The following is a 21,877-nucleotide window of genomic DNA, read 5'->3' as shown; positions in this document are numbered from 1 at the left end:
GGTATTTCTCTCATCCACTGATTCCAGGACCTCCAGGCTCAGGACCGGGCTCACCGAATTGGTCAGCAGAATGAGGTGCGTGTGCTTCGTCTCTGCACCGTCAACAGCGTTGAGGAAAAAATCCTGGCAGCTGCCAAATACAAACTCAACGTGGATCAGAAGGTCATCCAGGCAGGCATGTTCGACCAGAAGTCCTCAAGCCACGAGCGCCGTGCTTTCCTCCAGGCCATTTTAGAGCATGAGGAGCAGAATGAGGTAAGGCCTGAGTTTCATTTTGTAGATTTTATCATTTATCTTAGAAGTAAAAGCATGTCAGGACTAAGATGAAGTATTTGTTCTTGATCAGGCATTTTTATATAATGAATGTAGGAGGCCCTAAATACATTTTCATCCTTCTAGTTTAAATTATTGATGCTGCGATTTGATTGAATTACTGCAGGTGCAGAGAGAGCTCCTGAGATCTGATCAGCCAGTTCATCATCCTTTACTTATAATATTGCACGGTTTTGTAATGCAATCTCAGCTGTTTAATTGGTATTTGATAAAATCTGTATGCCATACTTGACTGATTTGTTTTGAACTGAGTGCGTGTGACTTCTGTTTTGCTGAAAAAGTTGAAACTGAGTCTCAAATGTCTTCAGGAGACTTTGATGTTTTTCCAAATGTAACTCCAGGAAGAAGATGAAGTACCTGATGATGAAACTCTTAACCAGATGATAGCCCGCAATGAAGATGAATTTGAGCTCTTCATGGTAAGAAAAGCACATGTTTTTGTGAGATCTAATTGACATTTAAATTGCATATATGAAGAGATGTTACAGCTGACAGCTGGTTCTGTAATATCCACCTCCAAAATACTTGTTGGGTGTCCATCACGTCAAGAACATCAATTTCATCATCATTTCATCGAGTTGGTAACTTCTAAAAGGGCTTGTGGTGCATGTAGTATTACAGAATCTAAATCTGGATTTATAGTTATGTGTTAAGGGGCTGCAGCATAGTTTTAAGATCCTACACCAAAGCTGATATGTCTCCGCCAAAGTAACTACACGCTGGGGCAATGGCAGCAACTGAGACTGCAACAACTCTGATTTGTCAGTTTGGCTCAGTAGTCTCCTTTTTAGTAACACACATCTAACAAAGAAAATATATCACAGAGTAAAACAAAAGAACATAAACACAGACCCGTAGGGTATACGTGTATAACACAAAGGAACCAGGAACCATGTCACCATCTGCTGTTTCACCTGACGTGATTTTCCTGCTTTTCTAGCGGATGGACATGGACCGACGGCGGGAGCACGCCAGGAACCCAAAGCGTAAGCCTCGTCTAATGGAGGAGGATGAGTTGCCTTCTTGGATCATGAAAGATGATGCAGAGGTGGAGCGCCTCACGTATGAAGAGGAGGAGGAGAAGATGTTCGGCCGAGGATCACGCTGTCGTCGGGACGTGGACTACAGTGACGCGCTGACCGAAAAACAGTGGCTGCGGGTAAAGTCTAATAAACTATGACATTTAATCTTTTTCTGAGAAATTAAAGAGCAAATGATAAATGTGACTCTAAAACTGTGAATTTGGTTAGCACAATGGTTTATTTATTCATTTATTCGATTGCAATCTAGAGCGTTATTACTTATTGTCAGTAATTATGATGAAAGAGAAAAAACATCAATCTTGAACTGTTGAAAAAGTTTGTTTCTTTTTCAGTCTTCACTCGGCGCCACTGCAGTTAATTAGAACCAATCTTGTGTAATATACTGACTGATTTGATTTGATTTGAACTCAGTTTGGGTAATTTAAGATTTCAAAGCTCTCTGTGCGTCACACCTGTTGGAATATTCAGACTGCCATTAACCTGCAGTTTGATTTCTTTTGTCTGAACAAAATGATCAGGCTCACAAGTTATATATCAGGGTTCATGTTCCTTCCAAAGAGAAGTTACGACAAGTAGCCTGTTTGTTTTTCTTCCTTTCAATCCCATTTAAAGCCCAAAATCAGCAGTCTGTCTCTCAGTACTTTCCAGTTTTCCTACCCTGCCTGTGGTTCTCAGCCCCAATGCCATTTGTTCCTACTGAAGGCATCTTAAAGTCACAAATATAAAATTTCATCAAAAATGAAAAGTTAATTCCTAAAACATCAGTGACATCCATCAATCGCAGGCAGACCAGGCCTTAATCATGGCTGGATTCAGTGCCAAAGTTTTGTTCTGACTGATGCTATTGGAACCCAGTCACACATACCAAATATACTGTGACACACTCCCCTGGAAGGACATGTCAGGCCTGGCAGATCCATTTTATTGACTGCGGCTCAGGTGTTTCAGGGAAACAAGAATAGAACAGAAAGAAACTTTGAGACAGGAGTGACAGTATGTTGGAAATGCTATCTGTAGCTCAGTGAGGCTCAATTCAAAAGCAGAATATGTAGAGACCTGGAGGCAATGCTGGAGAAAGTTGTGCTCGACAGCCGGAGCTAAAAATACTGCAATCAGTGAAAGTACCTGCTACCAACGTCAAAGACATTTATTGTTGTGTTGCCTTGGAAATTTTATATCTGATGATGGAGCTGGTTTGTGAAAATTGTACATTTATTGAGAGTGGTCCTACAATTCCACATTATATGTGGACCAGTTGAAGTGATTGATAATTAACTTTGTCTTTGCGCTGGGTCTTTTCAACACCAGGCCATTGAGGATGGAAACCTGGAAGAGATGGAGGAGGAGATCCGACTGAAAAAGCGCAAACGAAAGAGACGTCAGGACAAGGACTCATCGAGCCGAGATGATGGTGGGTCGAAGGCCAAGAAGAGACGTGGGCGCCCACCCGCTGAGAAACTCTCCCCAAACCCCCCCAAACTCACCAAGCAAATGAACACCATCATTGATACGGTCATCAACTACAGAGATGGGTAAGGAGATTTATTTATATGTGAGTTAAATCAGACTGACCTACCGCTGCATTATTATTTTCATCATGGTGTTAAAGGGGGTCTTTTATTTTCTTTTGCACTTGCCAATCAGTAGCAAATGACATTTCGCCTTCCCAGTGTAACTTTTTGTTAACACAGAAGTTGTGTTAGCGCTTGCTAAGAGCACCACAGTTTTCACATCACAGTTTTTAAGGCAGTGGAAGAGTTGTTTTTTTTTCTCATCCACGTCTTTGCAGCTGATTTTTCTCCAGCTATTTCCATTTATGCAGCTATTATCCGACTCATGCACAGGATGACGACGTTTTCATTCTTAATCCCATGTACAGAGCTCTGATTAGCTTTATTTTCAACCCGGGGAGAAACCTGTCAATGAGCACCACACCAGACATATTGAGATTGCTTGGAAAAAACAAAAAAACTGCGGCAATTCAGAGGCCTGAAACTATTTTGTCCACCCACCCATTTGTATGTCACTGAGGGTAGTGTAAATATTAGAAACACCTCTCTATAGCTCAATATAGTTCAACAGCACCACAAACTACTGCCTTCTAAATAGACCACAGGGTTGAATCATATCCTCTCTAAAACATTTTCACCAAAAACTGAACACTATAATCCTCATGGAGGTAGGATGTACAGCTGTCCGTTGTATTAGTCTGCATTAGGTGTGCCTAATAAACATAAAAACCAGTGGATTTCTGACGTCATCTTCACCATCTGGTGTGGAAGGACACCAGAGGACAGCGGATCTCCAGTTACAGTGAGTGTAATGACACTTTGCCTACACATGACAGCTATCAGCTGTGCTTCAATTATCCATCTGACAGAACGGACACATGTTGGTATTAATCAACCCAACTGCAGGGTAAAGGCTCAAAATGCTTGACACAAGTAGCCTCAACATCTTTCTGTACTATACATCTATACTTTGATTGTGCACTGGGCTGTGGGAGTGGTACAGCAGTGCTGTGTCTGAACACATCCTGTGTAGACACCGACTAAAAATATGACTGCTGGCGATGTTTCCTTTGCTACATGGCCAATGTAGAGGAGGAGTAACACCCACTTTAGTCCCCGGGAAGGTGAATGGACGAATCCAAGTTGTAGGTGGGAGTAGATCAGCTGGCATAACCCGAGCAGCACCTCACTGTTAGCCAAGTATCTCAGGCCCTGCTCCAACAAACCCTATTTAATATCAGGTCCCTGTGTAGCAAATCACTTTCAATGAATGATTTTAGACCTTCCCACAAGTTTGATTTTATGTTTTTAATAGAAACTTGGTTGAGCTCTAATACTAGAAATGTGATCCTTATATGTCATGCTTCCCAACAAACTTCATGTTTGAGTCTGAGGTGAGACAGGACAAAAGGTGGGAGTGTTTGTGCCTTTTTTAGAAATAAGCCTCTTTATAAGAAGAGTTTTCGTAGAGTTTTCATCTTTTGAATATGTGGTGTTTAAAATGGAATGAAATTCTACACACAGTCAGATAGAGCTCACTGAAATACTCACCACATTCCCTTGATGATTTTATTGATATTTTTTTAATTACCTGCAGAGAATTTGACTGTCTAGTCATTTTGGGTGACTATAACGTACACAGAGATAATGTTCATGACAGAAATGCCATACACGTTTGATCCAACCTGTGAAAAAATCGACCCATGATAGAGGACACACTCCAAATCTAGTTATTGCTGAGGCTGTTAACATCCCAAGATGTCACTGAGTGCGTCTTTCACATTATTTATGTATGTTCTTTGATCTGTTTTTTACAACAAAAATCAACATTAGATCCCAACCTGTAAAAACAGAGGAACATTAACAAGCCAGGACACTTTTTATGGTAGCCATTAAATCTGAAACTGTCCCGGCTTCTAATCACGGTGATCTACTGAACACCCTCTATTCTATAATATCAAATTTAATTGATGACATTGCTCTTGCTCAAGTTAAATTGATTGCTAGTAAGACTCAGAAAATGGAGTGAAGGAAAGCTGAGCAGAAACGTCATGAATCAAACCTCTACATTCACTTTGAAGTCTATAATGATAAATTACACATTTACAACCTGAACTTTAAAAGTGCTAGGCAATAATAACAAGAACAGTTACACAGATCTTGTTTGCCACCGTTTACTGGTTTGCCAACCCTCCAGTTCCAATATCCCCAAAACTACTTTCTCCCAGCAAATGTTTACTTTCCTAGTGGCTTACTGATTAAGGGCTGATCAGGTATCGCTAAAAATTGAGGGATCTGCTTGGTGCTATGTTTCCTGGCTGAAATCCCACTTTCACAATGTCATTAGATTTTTAATGAATGACACATTTATGCTGATTATGATACTAGAAATAATGAAGTTTGATGATTTAAATCATAAGATAAGGAGTAATGCCTGCCAGCTTTAATCCCTTTTGTTGTACCTCAACTTTCAAATGTTCCTGATGTTTGTCACCTATTCTAGACCACTGTTTTGAGACTTGAATAACTTCCACAATCAAAAACTACTTCATCTGTCATAGGGAGAGACCACTGACTGTGATTAAGGCAAATGTCTCGGCTTTCTGTCAGTCTAAATGTTTTGAGTTCGACTCAGCCACTACAGTAATGGTTGCAGTGCTTGAGAGCATAACACAAAAATCTGTCAGATTCATTTATAAACAGCAGTATAGAGACTATCCAGAAGGAGGCGCTATTACTGCCTATTGCTGCCACTTGATTGGGTCCCTGCACTGATGGACTGATGATGGAAGTGTTGTCTCCTGTATACTCTCGTGTACCTTAAACAGTATATGAACTAACTAGAAACTTCAGTTAAATTGGAACATATGTGAAGCATAAACTGTTGGAAGGATACTTTGTAGTTCTACAGCAGATTAAAAGGCACTCGAGGGCCTAATCTGTCCTTGTCATGGTAGATCTCTAAAAACTGTGTGCTTTTGAGAGCAAAACAGTATCTCTGTTTTTCAGAGTGCGATTTGATTATCCAATGGAAAGTACCAAAGTTCTCCCTGGTCAGCAGGGTAAAAATGAGCAAACATGAAGTCATGTCTTAGGAACAGCGCAGTGTAATAAACATCTTTATATTCTTTCAGTCCAACAGTCCTGAGAGTTAGAGTCAGCTGTGTGTGCGTGTGTGTGGTCGGTTCGTCTGTGTCTGTATTTTTAGTTTTAGTTTTTTTTGTCCGTGGAAAATCCTAAGTATGCGTGTGTCTGTCTCTGTAATATTCACCCGTGCATGAAAGAACATTTGCATTTGTGTTCCCATAACTCAGATATGCACTGGCTGAGTACTACGCCGGAGCTTTTCCAGGAAACTGCTACCTGCCTTTCCAGAAGTCAAATTCTTTCCTCTCCCAGTTGATGGTTGTTCATCCCAGAGCATCTCAGTCATGGCTCAGGCCCTCCTCTCAACTTGACTAGACTGAGACAGATTTAGGAATTTCCACTCCAGGACTTAAAGATTCCTGAGCTGCAATGCTGTTTCCCCATTGAACAAATGATATTGCTTCACTGCAGCAGTCTAGGCTCTTTTTCCTCCATCAGCCAGATGAAGGTGTAACTGTGTAGCTGATAAACAAGGCAACAGAGATCACTGATTTCAAAAAGAGAAAGTCACTCACAGATTGTTTTGAAATCACTGCTGTCACAAGCCATTAGAAAAAAAAAACCTTGTTCAAAGCCTTCGTGATCATATTTCCATCCATTCCAGTGTCTTTCATGGAAATCAACAATTGGGTCTGTTCCCAGAGGTCCCTGTTGCCATAACACTGGACTTAGATACATCACATTTCATACATCAGAGATGTACAATTTTCAGCATACCACCTTTGTGGTTTCAGCACAGTTTACACAGTTGATCGAAGCTCACAGCACTTTCAGGGATAATTGTACAATATCCAAGTCATCTGAGATCAGCAGCCTTCGAATGAGGCTGAACTCCTCTGCAGAGTCAACCTTTAGGTGGTGGTCTGTACTTAAACTACATTTTTTAAAGATAAATACAGAAATGTATCATTGTGATTATCACAGAACAGTTAAAATCTCATGTAAGTATTCATGTATTGAGTCTTTCCAGTCGTGCATCCATGTGTGGAAAAAAACAAGTACACCCACACTGTATATGCTGTATAATTGTAAGACCAACCCTGTTACAGCTCTGTGTTTCTGTATTTTATTCAGCATCCTACACGTATGAGCTCCTTTGTTATGTTACTTTCCCTCCTGTTGCCATATTGCAATTCAGTTCAGGTTGTTGTTTACCTAACTAACTTAGAAGCAGCCAGCCTGGCCCTAAGGCTAAACACTATTTTAATTGTTTGGCATTGTTCATATTTCTGAAAACATATCTAAGATAGCACACTCCAAGAGGCCTAATTGCAGTTATAAGAGCAAGAAAGTCCCAGAAAACATGACATGATATTTCATATATAGACATATATGTGTGTGTCTGTCTGTCTCATTGTTTAGCTTAAATTGGCCCTGTTTCAGAGATGATAGCTGAGGATGCATACTGCAGATTTTGAAACTCCACCTTGTTAAGTCGTTTTGCAGATGTCTCATTGACTTCTTGTTGTTAAAAGCCGCTGCCTGTAGAGTTTAAAAATTTATGCCTTTGGGGCCCCCAGTGGTCATATCATAAAGACACTCTGGCAGACAGCAATGCACACCACTATCCATCAATCGTCTGCCATTCACTTTAATATTACATATTATATATACAGTTTTCTCTCATTGTTTGACTTGGCATATATTTTGCTTGTTTTGCTGTATTTAGTTAATGGTTGACCAAGGCTGAGAAGTTGGAAAGGCCTAGTAATTACAGGGTTTGCAGTTCCTGGCGTGGTGTGTGTGTGTGTGAATGAGAGGCTAATTATATATAATTTATTTTTTATTTTTTCCTTGGGATTCAAGAGGTAGTTTTAAGCAATGATCTGCTTGTAAACAGGGTGGAATACGAATCAAATAATGATGTGACATTATTCTGTGTTACCAGGTCAGGAAGACAACTAAGCGAAGTCTTTGTCCAGTTACCATCCAGGAAGGAGCTCCCAGAATATTATGAGCTAATCAGAAAACCCGTGGACTTCAAGAAGATCAAGGCAAGTTAGCTTTGATGACTCAGCAGTCAAAGTGAATGAGGCATGAAGATGGTGATGATGTTGATAATGAGCAGAATAAAGAGCTCCCTTTGGCGTGGCCTTTAGGCCTTGTAACTTCGCAGATGTTTTACATCCACAAAGTGCTATTTAACACACTGAAAGAACAATATGGCCTCTGCAGCAGATTTAAGCAACATCTTTGGCATGCAGTGTCGTCATCTGGGGTAGCAAAAACTGTTCTGCTAAAGAAATGATAACTTTAGAACTGCGAAAGGTTTTTAAACATGGCTGAGAAATGGGAATGTTTGCCATTTTGTTTGGACTTGGTCTATGAAATGAAGCTCAATATTTTGGGGGGTTGGACTCAAAAAACCATTTCAATATGTCAACTTGTTGTGTTTGTTTCTTACTATTTTGTGACATTTTATGAACCAACTGATAAGTCGAGAATCTAATCACATACATCACACCATACTTGCCCTCTGAGAACCCGAGAGTGTGAATCAAGCTGTTGCTCCATGCTGGTGTTTCTTTTTCTATCAACAGGATCGTGTGAGAAACCATAAATACAGGAGTGTGGGAGACCTGGAGAAGGATGTGATGCTGCTTTGTCACAACGCCCAGACCTTCAACCTGGAAGGATCCCAGGTCAGAAACTCCTCCACTGGAGCTGAAGTCTCTCGAACTTCCTCTGTCCTTTTTTTCCCCTCTGTGTGTAGTCATGTGGTGTTTAACCTGTGTGTAATAGAGAGGCAGAAGTCTGGGCGTTTCACTCTCAAGTAGTGCTGAGATAATTCACTGCTGAATCGATTGACCAAGAATTGTTGATAGACAACACCGATTCCAGCATGTCTACTATGAAGAGTCAGTCGGTTTTTTTCTGCATCCACCTTTTGTCCAGCAGGCTCTTTTCTCTCATATTGTCAGTAATACACATAATTCACACTGTTACGCCCCCCCCGACAGATATACGAAGACTCCATTGTCCTTCAGTCTGTGTTTAAGAGTGCCAGGCAGAAGATTGCCAAGGACGAAGAGAGCGAAGATGACAGCGATGAGGATGATGATGACGAGGATGAGTCAGAGACCGAGGGTGAGACACAGTTCTTAGACATGCATGCAAATGTTTCTCCCACACCCTCACAGCTACACGCTAGTAAGCAGATGTTCGGTGGGTTTGTGCTGCTGAAATGATTCACAGGCATTGTCCTGAACGTAAACACAGTGTAGAAAGTTTTACTCATCCGCCACATCAAAAAAGTAAAGACACAGAATGGTCAAATGTTACAAAAGAAAACTGGTTTGGTTTTTTTTGTGTGTGTGTGTGTGTGTGTGTGTGTGTGTGTGTCCTGGTCTCTTTTTTCACCCTCTCCTCTCTGTCTTTTCATGAAGTAAAGCACATTCCTCCTCCAGTAAGCACTCAACGACAAGAGAGACTAATTACAGAACAGGTTTAAAAGTAAAGTCTGACCTCTCCTTCCGCCAATTAACAGTGCAGGATCAGAGCACAATCCGGTGTAACTTTGGGTGTTTATTCCTCCAGAAGCTCTGGTCTTCCCCCGGCTCTCCCCTCCAGAGCTCCCCACCTCTCAGCAGCTGTCTGTCGATGTCTGTCTCCCTGCTCTGCCCGGTTCTCCCCACACAGCACTCTGCAAAGCCCTGCAGTGAGCCTTGATTTAGAATTTGAGCGTCATGAATGAAGTTCAAACTATTTAGTACAAATAAAAACAGAGTGCAATGATTTGAAAATCATTCCTACCTCAATGGGTTGTTTGCGGATGACGTCACGTCACTCTTTTGTTGTGGCGCAAACTGCAGGTTGAGGCAGGAAGTGAAATTTTATATTCAAAATGATAAAGTATATTGTTTTTGTACATTTACACTCATTGTGAGTTTGATATCTGCAACACATTCCCAAAATGTTGGGACAGGGCCATGTTTACCGCTGTGTTGCATCACCTTCCTTTATACAGCACTCAGTAAGCCTTTGGGAACTGAGGACACTAATTGTTGAAGTTTTGAAACTGCAATTCTTTCACATTCTTGCTTGATATACGACTTTACTCACTCACAGTCAGGGGTCTCTGTAGTTGTATTTTACGTTTCATAGTCCACCAACATTTTCAGTGAGAGACGGACCTGGACTGCAGGCAGGCCAGTCCAGGACCTGAACTGTTTGACTGAAGCCAGACTCTTGTGCAGAATGTGGTTTGGCACTGTGTTGCTGGAATAAGCAGGAACGTCCCTCAAAAAGGCGTCATCTGGATGGCAGCTTATGTTGCTCCAAAACCTGTGTGTACCTTTCAGCATTGATGCTGCCTTCACAGATGTGCATGTTACCCATGCCATGGGCACTATCACACCACCATAAAATCACAGGTGCTGGCTTTTGATGTTTGTGGCGGCAACAGTCTGGATGGTCCTTTTCCTCTTCATGGCTTTCACTTTGCATGGTGGAGTCTTCACTTGTAGATGCAGTGATGGTGTGTTCATTGACCCTGTGTGTGTGTGTGTGTGTGTTTATGAGTTTACCTATCTTGTCTTTGTGCTGTATTTAACTGAATATATGTCAGAAAGGATTTGAAAATCATTGAGTTCTGTTATGAAGGTTTTGCACCGCATCCCAAGTTTTTGGAGTCGGTGTGTCAGATTGTTGAAGATAAACTTTCCTTTCAGTGGACTTATTGTTTCAGCTCTCATTGACATGGATTGATATATATGATTTAAAAAACCTAAATCATAATTTCTATGGGCGCCTGTTATAAACAGGTGAGATATAATCATCCCGTCCTCTGAGCCTAAATGTAGGTGGACACTTGAATGAGCATAAGTTATGTTTTCTGCCTCAGCAAACAATGATATGTAAGACTTGTCTGTTAGGACCATCAGTCACTCCAGCTTTTCTCTTGTGCTTCATTCAGCCAAATCGGTGCGGGTTAAGATCAAGCTGAGTAAGGAGGCACGCAGCCATGACAAAGGCAAGAAGAGGCAAAGCCGGGCGAAGGCCAAGCCGGTGGTCAGCGATGATGACAGCGACGAAGACCAGGATGACAATGTAGGTCAATCCGCTTGACTTTACTTTATCATTAACACATTTTTCAGCCAAAGGAACTCACACTTTACTCAGGAACAGCCTAGTTCTTTACTGTTTTATAGACTCAGCATGTCTCCCCTATGTGAATAAGTCTGAACGGGCAAACAAGTAAATATTATTACAACTATATGGAAAAGACAGTGAAATACATTACAACAATCAAATATTTGAACAATAATGGTGAACGGTGTAGCAGCTTATCCCTAATGACTGTGTCATGAAACAGTGAGAACTAGCACGCTGAGCTGTTTGACGGTGAATCTCAGTTCTGATCATCAAAGATCCAAAGTTTTATCAGCGGCTGTTCCACACCTGGGATTCCAGGAGCAGGCAGTTAACTGCAGTTGAATTATTGGTCGAAGAAAAAACTGAAAACATCAGCACTCTGGATCGTCCCAAACATTTACAATGAAACACACAAACTGGCCTTTCTACCATAGAATCTCTTCTATATGAAAGAGTTTATATTAATCCTTCAGATTATCTCTAGAGAGAAACAGACATCAGTTTCACAGCAGTAAGAAATATGTTTAGGATTGAAGCATGTCGAGTGAGATCTACCTATTTCCTGCCAAGATCCACCTCTATCCCAGAGAAAAGTAACTGTTGGACGCCTTTTTCTGAAAACAGATGCCTCCCACAAATTCTAACAGTAGTGCAATTAGGGCTTAAACAAAGGATCATTTGATTAACAGTTAATCTCTCCAGTATTTCATCTTTCCGGTAATTACATTAACGTGGAAACAGACAACCTTTCAACCCCCCATAGCGTTTCCAAAGGGTATTACTGCTGCTTCCAAAACACAGGAAAGTTGGAAATAAATGTGGTGTACATTTGTTTCCAAAGGTCAATGAATCAACACCACTTCAGAAATAAGAGAGAAGAAATGAGCATGTTCACTGAAGAGATGAAGTGAATCTTTCATTTCTTCATATGGAGTTTTGACAGTTTGAGTATCTGAGATTGCTTTGTGCAGACAAGTAACTACAGCAGGGTTTGGCATCAAGACAACATCAGGAGAAAAACTGTGAGCTCATACCCTTATTTAATCTTGAGTGGAGACATGAAAGCAGATCGAAATGGTGCCAGTCGGACTGGATCACCAGTCAGCCCTCATTTTCCGGGGAGATTGTACCTGATGGCAGACAAAACCAATCTAAATGCAGATGGTGTCATTATTCTATAGCCATTACGTTGCGCAATCAACATTTACTTCACAATGATGCGTTAAACCAAAAAAACAGTCTGTTGTTAATTGTTTATTCTATAAAAGATCAGAATAGTAGAAAACAAGCTCAACAGAATTTTTAAGGGCTGAAAGCAATGTTATCAAATTGTTGGTTTTATGAAACCAGCAGTCCCAAATGTCATATTTAATTTCTAATGATACAAAACAGAGAAAAGCAGCACAAACTAATTTGAATTTTGCCTGTTTTGCTTCATGTATTACCCAGAAAAACAAACTATTAACAGCAACTGTTTGCTGTTGTTGGACTAATCAAAAGTGTGAAATTAGAAGAATAAATCTGGCTCCAGTTTTTTTGACCTCTGGTTACTTTTCACTCTGAAACGGCTGCTTACTTTTCATACGAGTGGCAAAATGTGTTCAAGTATATAATGATGAAGCACAGAGCTTTATGTAAAATGTGCATGAAGCTCACAAAGTGGCTTCATCAGACATGAAAACTTCCATCCTCTCAATCAGAGTGAAGAGGAGCGACAGACAAAACAACGCAGGACATGCAACACAGACCTAAAACTAGCTGTGAACAAGTGGAAAAGGACTGTTGTATGCCATGAAATATTCTGTTATCAGAACATTTCTCAGTCATGACTGTGGTTCACTCTATGACACACCTGTGCGTGTATCCTCCTCTTCACTGGACCTGCACAAACAGTCCAACATCATCTAATTTGCTGCCAGCAGTGAAACCAGTAATGAGAAATCAAAGCCGTGGCAACCACCACTAATGTACCCATTTTGATGTAATTATCACCTTGTATCCTGTGCTGCTGCCTGCTGCTTTTCCCATTTGTTGTGTGAGTGAAACCTTGACTGCACTGAGTCATTCATTCATCAAAGAGGTCTGAATTTTGTCTGATTAAAGCAACCTCTTCATTGGCATGACGCGCTGATTCAAAACCGTGACAAAGCTGTGAGACACAAGGTGAATGATGTCAGCTATGAGTTATTGTCCGTGCAGGTGGCCATCAAATGTGTCACACGTGACTCTTATCCTTCACTGCATGAATCACCGTGAGTTCAGGCTGAAACTCTGTAGCTGTTTTCTCATGTGAGCACTCATGACACCAACCGTCTGCGCTGTGGAAGTCACACTGTTTTGTTGTAAGCATATCAATGAGGGATGAGGCTCCGGATTCATCCCTAATAGAGAGTGACATTATTTTTACGCCTGTGGGATTCCCGCGGGATGGAAATCAGCTTCACTGTCCATCACATGACAGAGGAGACTGGACAGGGAAAAAGTCAGTGGGAGCAGTCAGGATGGGAACGCTAAGAACAACAGGCTAGGTCAGACACAAATCACATACACACAAGATGTTGTGTGACCAACAGGTGCACGCTGGGGTTTGGCTACGTGCTGAAATCCTTTTTGTACATTTGCTGCACGGCTAAGGAACGTGCTGTTTCTGGCTCTCTTGTCACAGTTGAGACTCGAGAGCCTCATTTGGCTCAAAATGTCAGAAAACTTTGAGAAGCACTTTGGAGCAGAGAGGCTGAGAGGACTGGTTATAACATGAACTGAGAATGGTCGAGTAGGAATGGTCAAGAGGAGACTGTTGACTCACAGAATGACGTTCAGACAGGTGAGAATGTAACAACTACAGAGGCATCAACAAGCACGATGTTGCCTGGCAGCATAGAGTACATGCTGTGCACCTGTTTATGTACCTCTGTGTTGTCTGCTTTAGGGATGTTTAATTGCGCTGTTAAAGTGGCAGTGACTCATTTTCTGTAGCCTGATATTACTTGTTGCACCTGCTGCGGTGTCCATAGCTCTTTCACTGATTGTTGGTCATTTGTGTTAGTTTTGTCCTCTTTTCTAGTTAATTCTAGTGAGTCTGTGCCTATGTCTGTGTCTATGTTTGACTGATAATCAGTGGTATGCACTGGCTGCAAAATGTGTGTATAGTAGGATCATATTTCACCTGATCCCATGTCAGCCTGTCATCTGTAATGATGACTGTTTTTACATCGATATCAAAATACTTCATGTATTTGCAAGTATCTACAAATTCAGCCCCTGGCATCTTGGTGTGAATGACCCTTCCTCACCCTCGCATCTGGACTTCCTAGGTTGTATTTCATTGTTTCACTGGTACCTTAACAACACGCTCCCACTACATGTTTTCAGTCTGAATCCCCACTCGCACAGAGCCTCCAGCTTGAGAGCATGAAATCCTTTTTGCTTTCATTAAAAACAGCAGTGCGCACTACCCCAGTGTTAAATCTGTAGGGATCAGAAGTTGTTTCCCCTCCATTAGGTTTTGGTTAATATTCAGCATAAGTGAGCAGCTCAAGGTAGATTTTTATTTCATGCCAGCAGTGATACTGAACTGCAAGGTGTTTGAGGTTAATGTAAACAGCTCAGCCAAAATAAGACCTTCACCAGAGCATGGCCGAAAGCCACGTTACTCTGTGAATACAAATGCAGTGCTTGATTTCCTCAGCTGCCTGTCAGCCGTGAAGGCAACATGTTCTCGTCGTCTTTGTGCAGCGTGCTACAAAAAAAAAAAAAGCCTCTGTGTCTCTTTAACTCTCATCCCACTTGCAACTTAACCACAAATTTAAAACTGAACTTTGCTTCCTGAATTTCCTATGGGTCTTTACAAGTCCTCAATGCCCCCCCCCCCCACCCATCAGCTTCCACTCAGAAACAGAGTCTTCACAGCCGAGGATGGAAGGAAAGGGCAGTGGCTTCTCCTTCAGACTCTTCTCCTCTGGAGATCTTTATTTGATATTTCAGTGTGTTCATATATTCAGCTTGTTATGACCTCTTGTTGACACTCTCTACAGACAATAAACCTTCATCACACGCTGTGCTGCCTCTCTCCTCTGCCTCTTTGTCTGCCTTTAAATCTCACTCTTAATACTCTTTATCTCTCCCTCTCTTTCTGCAGGATCAGTCGGACAAGAGCAAGAGTGACGATGACTGAGGACGTGATATTGTTTATAGCACTTAGAAACAAAAGTACCATATCTTTCATCACAGGTGTTCAGGTTCATATTCTGATTTTTTCTTTCTTGTCTTTTTCTTTTACTTTGTTGTCTGAAGACTGTTGTCTGTCGTCTCTTATCCCACCAGCTTGGAAATGTATTACTAATAATCGATAAGCTACAGCAATACCAATCTGCTTATATTCCTGTTTTTAAGACAATTTTGTAGTATATTTTTTAACTCTGTGCTTTAAAGATTTTAAATCTTTATGAAAAAAGGACAAAAAAATTGGTCATGCTATTTACACTTTTGCTTCATTTGTACTTGCTTGCTTGCACATAAAATGTTAATATTTAGTTTCCCTAAAAAATATATACACACAGACACACAGAGTACCAAATGTGTGGTACCCTCTGAGCCAATACTTTTCCTTTATTTGTATTATTTTCTACATCGTAGATTGCTTTAATACTGACGACATCAAAACAATAAAAACCACATGTAAGTATGTGGTAAACAAAAGAAAACCGTAAAGAAGCACAATATATTTCACACAGCTTGGAAAATGTTCCCATATGTGCTGAACACTCCCTGGTCACATCGCCGTCACATAGCCTGGAGGTGTGTTTTAGGTCTGCGTCTTGTTGAAAGACACGATGGTCCCCAAAGCACAAAGCCGACGGGGTGCATGTCTGCAGAATGCTGTGGTAGCCATGCTGTGAGGTGTGCTTTCAGTTTTGAATAAACCGCCAACAGTGTCACCAGCAGGCATTCCCACACATCACACCTCCTCCTCCATGCTTCACTGTGCGAACCACACATGCAGATGACAACCATTCACCTTTCCTGAGTCTCTCAAAGACACAGTGGTTGGAACCGAATATCTCAAATTTGGACTTTAAGTACAGATTTCCACTGCTCTAATGTCCATTTGATGTGTTTCTTGGCCAAAGCAGTTGGCTCTAATCTGTGGTGCTGTTAATTGGTGATTTCTGAGGCCGATAACGGTTAAAGAAAAAAAAAAAAAAAAAACGTACCTCTGCAGCGGAGGTAAGTCTTGGTCTTTCTTCCCTCTGGCAGTCCTCATGAAAGCCGGTTTCATCATAGCGTTTGATACTTTGATACATATTTTAAGACCCTCATGATGGACGCTCTTCTCTCTTTGTTCTTGCCATTATATGGAGTACTACAGCACCGAGGTCATTAAATGAATACCAACAGGACACAAGAAATTCCACTAATTACCCTTTGACTCGGCACACCTGTTAATGGAACAACAGTCCAGATGAGGAAGAATCTGATATATAAAATATATTTTGGTTTGTTTTGGTAACTACAAATTTCCACATGTTCTTTCATAGTTTTGATGTCTGCAGTATTTATGTACAATGTAGAAAATAGTTGCGCTATATATATATATCCAAAATAAATTGGAGAGCCAGTGGTGATTAAAAAGTCTGAACTTTTTAAGCATTCATTGTTTCACCTCGTGCAGTGCCAAATGTTGTAACGTAGAGAAGCTGATTGTTCGCTAAACCCCTCCTTCAACCAGCAATTGTCCAATCATAGCTTAGCAACCCTAACTAGGCACGACAGGCCTGTCAAGCTTTAGATTTCTCTTTCTTAGGTTTGCCAGACTCATTGGTTAGTCCTCACTCTCGGTAGGATGCTACCGGACTCTTGAGTTTTGCTGGTCGAATCAGATTTGGCTGATCAAAATGAAGATTGTCTGCCAGCCACGAAATCCATTGACATGAGCTTCAGTGATGAATTCAGCCACATTAACTGAGGCATGGGGGCATGTTTTTGAGCAGTTAAAAATCAGGAAAGGACAGATGCATACGATCCAAGATTTGAATTGAGACCTATTTGAATTTGTGTCATATAATGTCGGCTGCCATGTGGATTAGTTAATATAATGAGACGGATTTGAATCAAGCTCTTATAGCCTATATTTTTGTAAGATTTGCTCGACACACATCGCGACAGTCGCTACGACGCGAGGGGCTCAGCAAACAGTCGCTTACGAGACAACATGATTTTCCGAGTTAAAACTGTACCTGACAGCCAGCACGGCAGAGTCAGTTGTTGCTGGATAACTTCAAAGGAATTTGAGATGGCCATAAAAAATGAATGCTTTTCTAAACTGCTTTTGTTAAATGTAAACTGACATTATGTAGGCGGCACTTCGTTTAGGAAAGTCCATGTGTTTCCATGTATCCTTTCTTCTAATGCTTTCAAGTTGTTGTGTATCAGAGCAGAAGCTTTGGACACTGTTGTAATCACTTTCTCTCTCAGAAAGGAGTGTTAAGGTTATTTGAACAGAGGAACTGACCTTCAGAGCAGTATTTGATTTCAGCCAATAGATTCATGGGGAGAGGCCATGTCTCGTTGAGTAAAACCAGCATCTATCGTAGCAGTAAATGTAGCTTTTAAAGCATCTGAAAGCATGTTGCACCATGTGCTTCGAAACAGAATGTAAAGAACCAAGTCTTGGCTGGATTTGTGCAGACTATAAAGACAGCAGCAAATATTACAAAAAACAGTATTACAGGATTGAAAATTTGAATTTGAATTCAATATGACTATTTTCAACAGTGTATTGATTTATACATTTGGACTGAAGTGTTTTTGTTCCTGTATTAGTTTCAAGCCCTCATTTTATTGGTTTATACTGTATGTTGTTTGTAGCATGGACTCTTTTGGCAATATACTGTGTACATGCAGATATATCATTTTTGTTTGTGTAATATGTGCTTGCCAACTCTCCATAAGTGTGACTTAATCTTTGCTTTCTTTGCACAGTGTCTTTGTGGTTGTATCTATAGCCCAGGGCAAATAAAATCTCACCGATTTTCAGCACAAAAAAAATGTTTTGTCACGTATTTTTGTTGCTTGGAACCATTTCTACCATCTGTTAGTGAAACTGGTTTTGCAGTGCACACTGCTTTATTCGTTGTACACAATAACTGGAAAGCCCTCAAAGTCCAGCGTTTGGTTACAAATCTGCAACTGAAAGTCTTCATGCCATGACAGGTTATATTAAGATTCATCAGTGAGCTCAAATACACTTCAATATAACCAGTTACATTTCAATATGCTGCTCTTTTGTTGAAAGATTGAGTCATTGTCAATGGTTGGTCTCATTTTCACTGTTTCATACTGATGCTCTTGCTGTCCCTTCTACCTGCTGTTGCAAGTGTCTTTTAAGTCCAGATGAAACTGCATTTCGTGAGTATCTAGCTTCTGTTTTAAGGCGTTTCCGAGTGAAACCGGCTTGGCAGGCGGTGTACGATGTACACTGATAATCTGGGGCTGTCACTGATACCGCTTTCCTCTAAGTGAATAATTGTAGCCATCTGATCTGTAACCACAGTATTTTGGGGAAACAGAACTTAGACTTCCTGGTTCAGGTCAATCTACTTTTACTCTGTTCAACCACACAAGTACCACAGCACAACAGTGTGGACATGATTCAGATTATTTGAGCTGTACCTCTGACCTCATCCTGATAACATGACACACATGCACTGCTCTGTTTCGTACAGTACTGATGAGCAAAACACAGATCACATTATAGAAAGTTACAATAGTCCCTCAATGTCTAATTTTTCCTTGACCGAGTTCACTTTTTCTAACTCTTCAAAGTACGGTGGCCAACAAGGTCAAATGCACTGAATGGCCCAAAGCATTTCTGTAAGGAGAAACATGCTGCAGCTTCAGAAATGATGCCAATACAAGAACAGCCAAATGTCCAGAACAAATACAACAACGGAAAACAAATGCAACAGAGAAACGCTGCATATCCAGTGAACTCAGCAGAAGTTCTCAAGGCCTCTCGCTGGAGCGCCAAGTGGAACGACTTGACTTTCCACAGAGAGAGAGAGCAGATGGGAGAAGGTTTGTTTTTGATGTGGGAAGAAAAGTAAAGAGGTGACATGACATACGAAGGTAGGCCCTCTGTTTTTTCATTTGGTCTTCGTCTTTTATGTTAGAGGATACCTCTTAAACCTCCACTATAGGCACACTCAGCTGTGTAACCCCGATTCCAAAGAAGCTGGCATTTATCTTTACCTTTATCTTTATGTATTACCTTGTGAACTTCATGGATTTTATATATTCTTATTCTTTGAAAAACATTGTGGAATGATCCAAAAACGCCTGTTTGGAAGTGGAAGTCATGGATGTCCTCTGGGCTGAAGAGGAAAAGGACCATCCAGACTGTTGCTGCCACGAACATCAAAAGCCAGCATCTGTTATTTTATGGTGCTGTGATAGTGCCCGTGGCATGTGTAACTTGCACATCTGTGAAGACACCATCAATGCTGAAAGGTACACACAGGTTTAGGAGCAACACATGCTGCCATCCAGACGACATCTCTCTGAGGGACGTTCTCACTTATTCCAGCAACAACGTGCCAAACCACATTCTGATGTGTCTGATGTACACAAGATGTGTGTGTTAAGGTGCTCACGTGTGTGAAATCACAGTAAACAGGTGAGCTGTAACCATGGTAACAACAATTGTGTGGCAGGGCTAACAGACTCAGTGCTTCAGCCGTCATCGGACTGGGTGCAGTCATTGGACTCTTGGGCTCGGTTGGGTTTCGGTTTTGGGACCTTACGTCCCTGCCTGGTCTGCAACACTCAGCACACTGGTCATTACTGAAGACCTGAACCTTTAAAAACTGCCTTTAAAGTCATACGTTTTATTAGAAAATGCTAAATAATTTCCTAAAACAGAAAAGTTCCTTTACAAAAGTAAATAGTGCATTTGTTGGGGACTATTTTCAACTGTGGATTAGTACGTATTATACGTTTGATATTAATGAGTGTTTATAACAGCGGGCTTGTAATGGATGGGTTATGGCAGAGTCAGGGTTTGTTTTCCAAATACGTGATTGAAATAGTTAACAGAGAATGAATCAGTCTGAATTGAGGGGGTACGGATCCAAGAAATGTATTTCACAAAGACTCAACTTATCTGTCCAGTTTTTCTCTGCGGCGTGTAATGAGCATGAGCTGCTGTCATGGCTGCAGAGGATTCATTGAGGCTTTTTTTTCTTTTGGCCCCGTCTGCGTATTCCCTGCAGTATGCTTGTTTACTGTACTTCATGCTGTATACTCAGTCATTTCTGGGAGAAGAGTCTGGGAAATGAAACCTGATGGAAGGAATCATGGAAACAGAAAATGATTTCATCTGGGACTCTCCATGTTGTTGCTCTGCTTAGACAACTGGTCACCCCAGAGTGTGTGGAGAGTGTGTGTCAGGCAAACTGTGGCCGACATGGAAAAACAGACCAAAAACTTGTTTTATTTCCTCTCAGCCTTACCACTACTACTACTGCCCGACCTCATTTTTAATGAGCCATGGAGCCAGACCTTTGCAGTACATGAATTACTGAAGCTGCAAATGATCAAACCAGATTTGTTAACATTTAAACAAAGTGAGTCTGAGTCTTTCTGATCACACTGAACACACGTGCAGCTAGAATCTCTTATTTAGCTGTAATCATTGACCTTTGATCATTGAGATTTCAGATGTCTAGCTGTTACTGACCTATTTGATTTTTCTTAATGCATTTACAAAGTTAAAGGGTGGGGAAAGTTCTCTGTTAACAAATTCCTCAGTGTAATGTACAGAGCCTAACAATCGATATTGAAGAAAAAAGAAAAAATGAGTCCTCTTGAGTTAATTATTCATGTACACAAATAAGACTCTAATTACTTTGTGCAGAGTTAGGGTTGGGTTAACCATCAATTATTAGAAAAATTATTGAAGGTCTTTAGAAATCCAGTATCTTTATCCCATCTGTATTGTCTTTAACCAAATAAGTAAACAAGTCAAAATGCCAAAGAGATGTACATTGATTTCAGTTTCATTTCACCTTTAAACCAATTAGATCAACTTTATTTTTTATTTATTTTCAGGAGTTTTATGCCGAACGACACTCACACACACCTGTCGAAACCCCTGCAGTGACCTGTTGGGCTCATACTGTATTTCATGGCACCACGGTTGTATTGTGCAGTTCAGACAGCGGAGGGCAGGAGAAGGGCCGTCATACTGTACAGCTGGCCGGACCCTCACACTCCGCAGCACATCAAAACAGCTTTCCTTTTTGTATTCCTGCCATTTTAAACAGAGCCTCACTAAGCCAATTCCCCCTGAAGAATGACCATCCATCGCCCCCTTTTTATCTCCCGCTTTGAAGTGCCGGGCTGTTGGGATAGACTTGAGCCCAGGAAGAGAGAGGCAAATTGGATGTTAATCCTTGTCTGAGTGCCAGAGATGTCAGCTGGAAAAAGTCAGGTGCCAGTGCGATTTCTGCTATTCCCCTGTAGCTTTTGTCCAGAATCATCACATTCTCCAAGCAGCAGATGCAGGTCCTTCCAATCGCAAACGGATTCAGGGAATTCCTTCCTAAAGACTCATGAATGGTGATCTGAAAGGGCCAGGTGCTCTCTATTATTAGAGAGTCCAGTATTATCTGGTGTTGTAACCCGTCCACATTCAAGGCGGGAAACTTACGCTATCAATGCTAACTCTTGCACAACTTAAAAGGAAGAGCG

General features: G+C 41.1%; 1 protein-coding gene across 1 annotated transcript in view; it reads left to right on the top strand.

The window, feature by feature from the left end:
* smarca2 (SWI/SNF related BAF chromatin remodeling complex subunit ATPase 2) overlaps window positions 1-18,175 on the top strand; it is a 49,867-nt gene extending 31,692 nt beyond the window's left edge. The window contains exons 26-34 of the mRNA XM_076730152.1: window positions 28-255; window positions 675-752; window positions 1,274-1,492; window positions 2,685-2,908; window positions 7,923-8,028; window positions 8,575-8,676; window positions 8,995-9,121; window positions 10,950-11,083; window positions 15,267-18,175. Of these exons, the coding sequence (XP_076586267.1) occupies window positions 28-255; window positions 675-752; window positions 1,274-1,492; window positions 2,685-2,908; window positions 7,923-8,028; window positions 8,575-8,676; window positions 8,995-9,121; window positions 10,950-11,083; window positions 15,267-15,302 (1,254 nt within the window). The 3' untranslated portion in view covers window positions 15,303-18,175. The remainder of the gene's footprint in view (window positions 1-27; window positions 256-674; window positions 753-1,273; window positions 1,493-2,684; window positions 2,909-7,922; window positions 8,029-8,574; window positions 8,677-8,994; window positions 9,122-10,949; window positions 11,084-15,266) is intronic.
* The last annotated feature ends 3,702 nt before the right edge of the window (window positions 18,176-21,877 follow it).

The sequence above is a fragment of the Chaetodon auriga genome, chromosome 5 (genome assembly GCF_051107435.1).
Source record: "Chaetodon auriga isolate fChaAug3 chromosome 5, fChaAug3.hap1, whole genome shotgun sequence".
NCBI classification, from domain to species: domain Eukaryota; kingdom Metazoa; phylum Chordata; class Actinopteri; order Chaetodontiformes; family Chaetodontidae; genus Chaetodon; species Chaetodon auriga.
The sequence above is the reverse complement of the archived record's forward strand: the minus strand, read 5'-3'. Positions and strand labels throughout refer to the sequence as shown.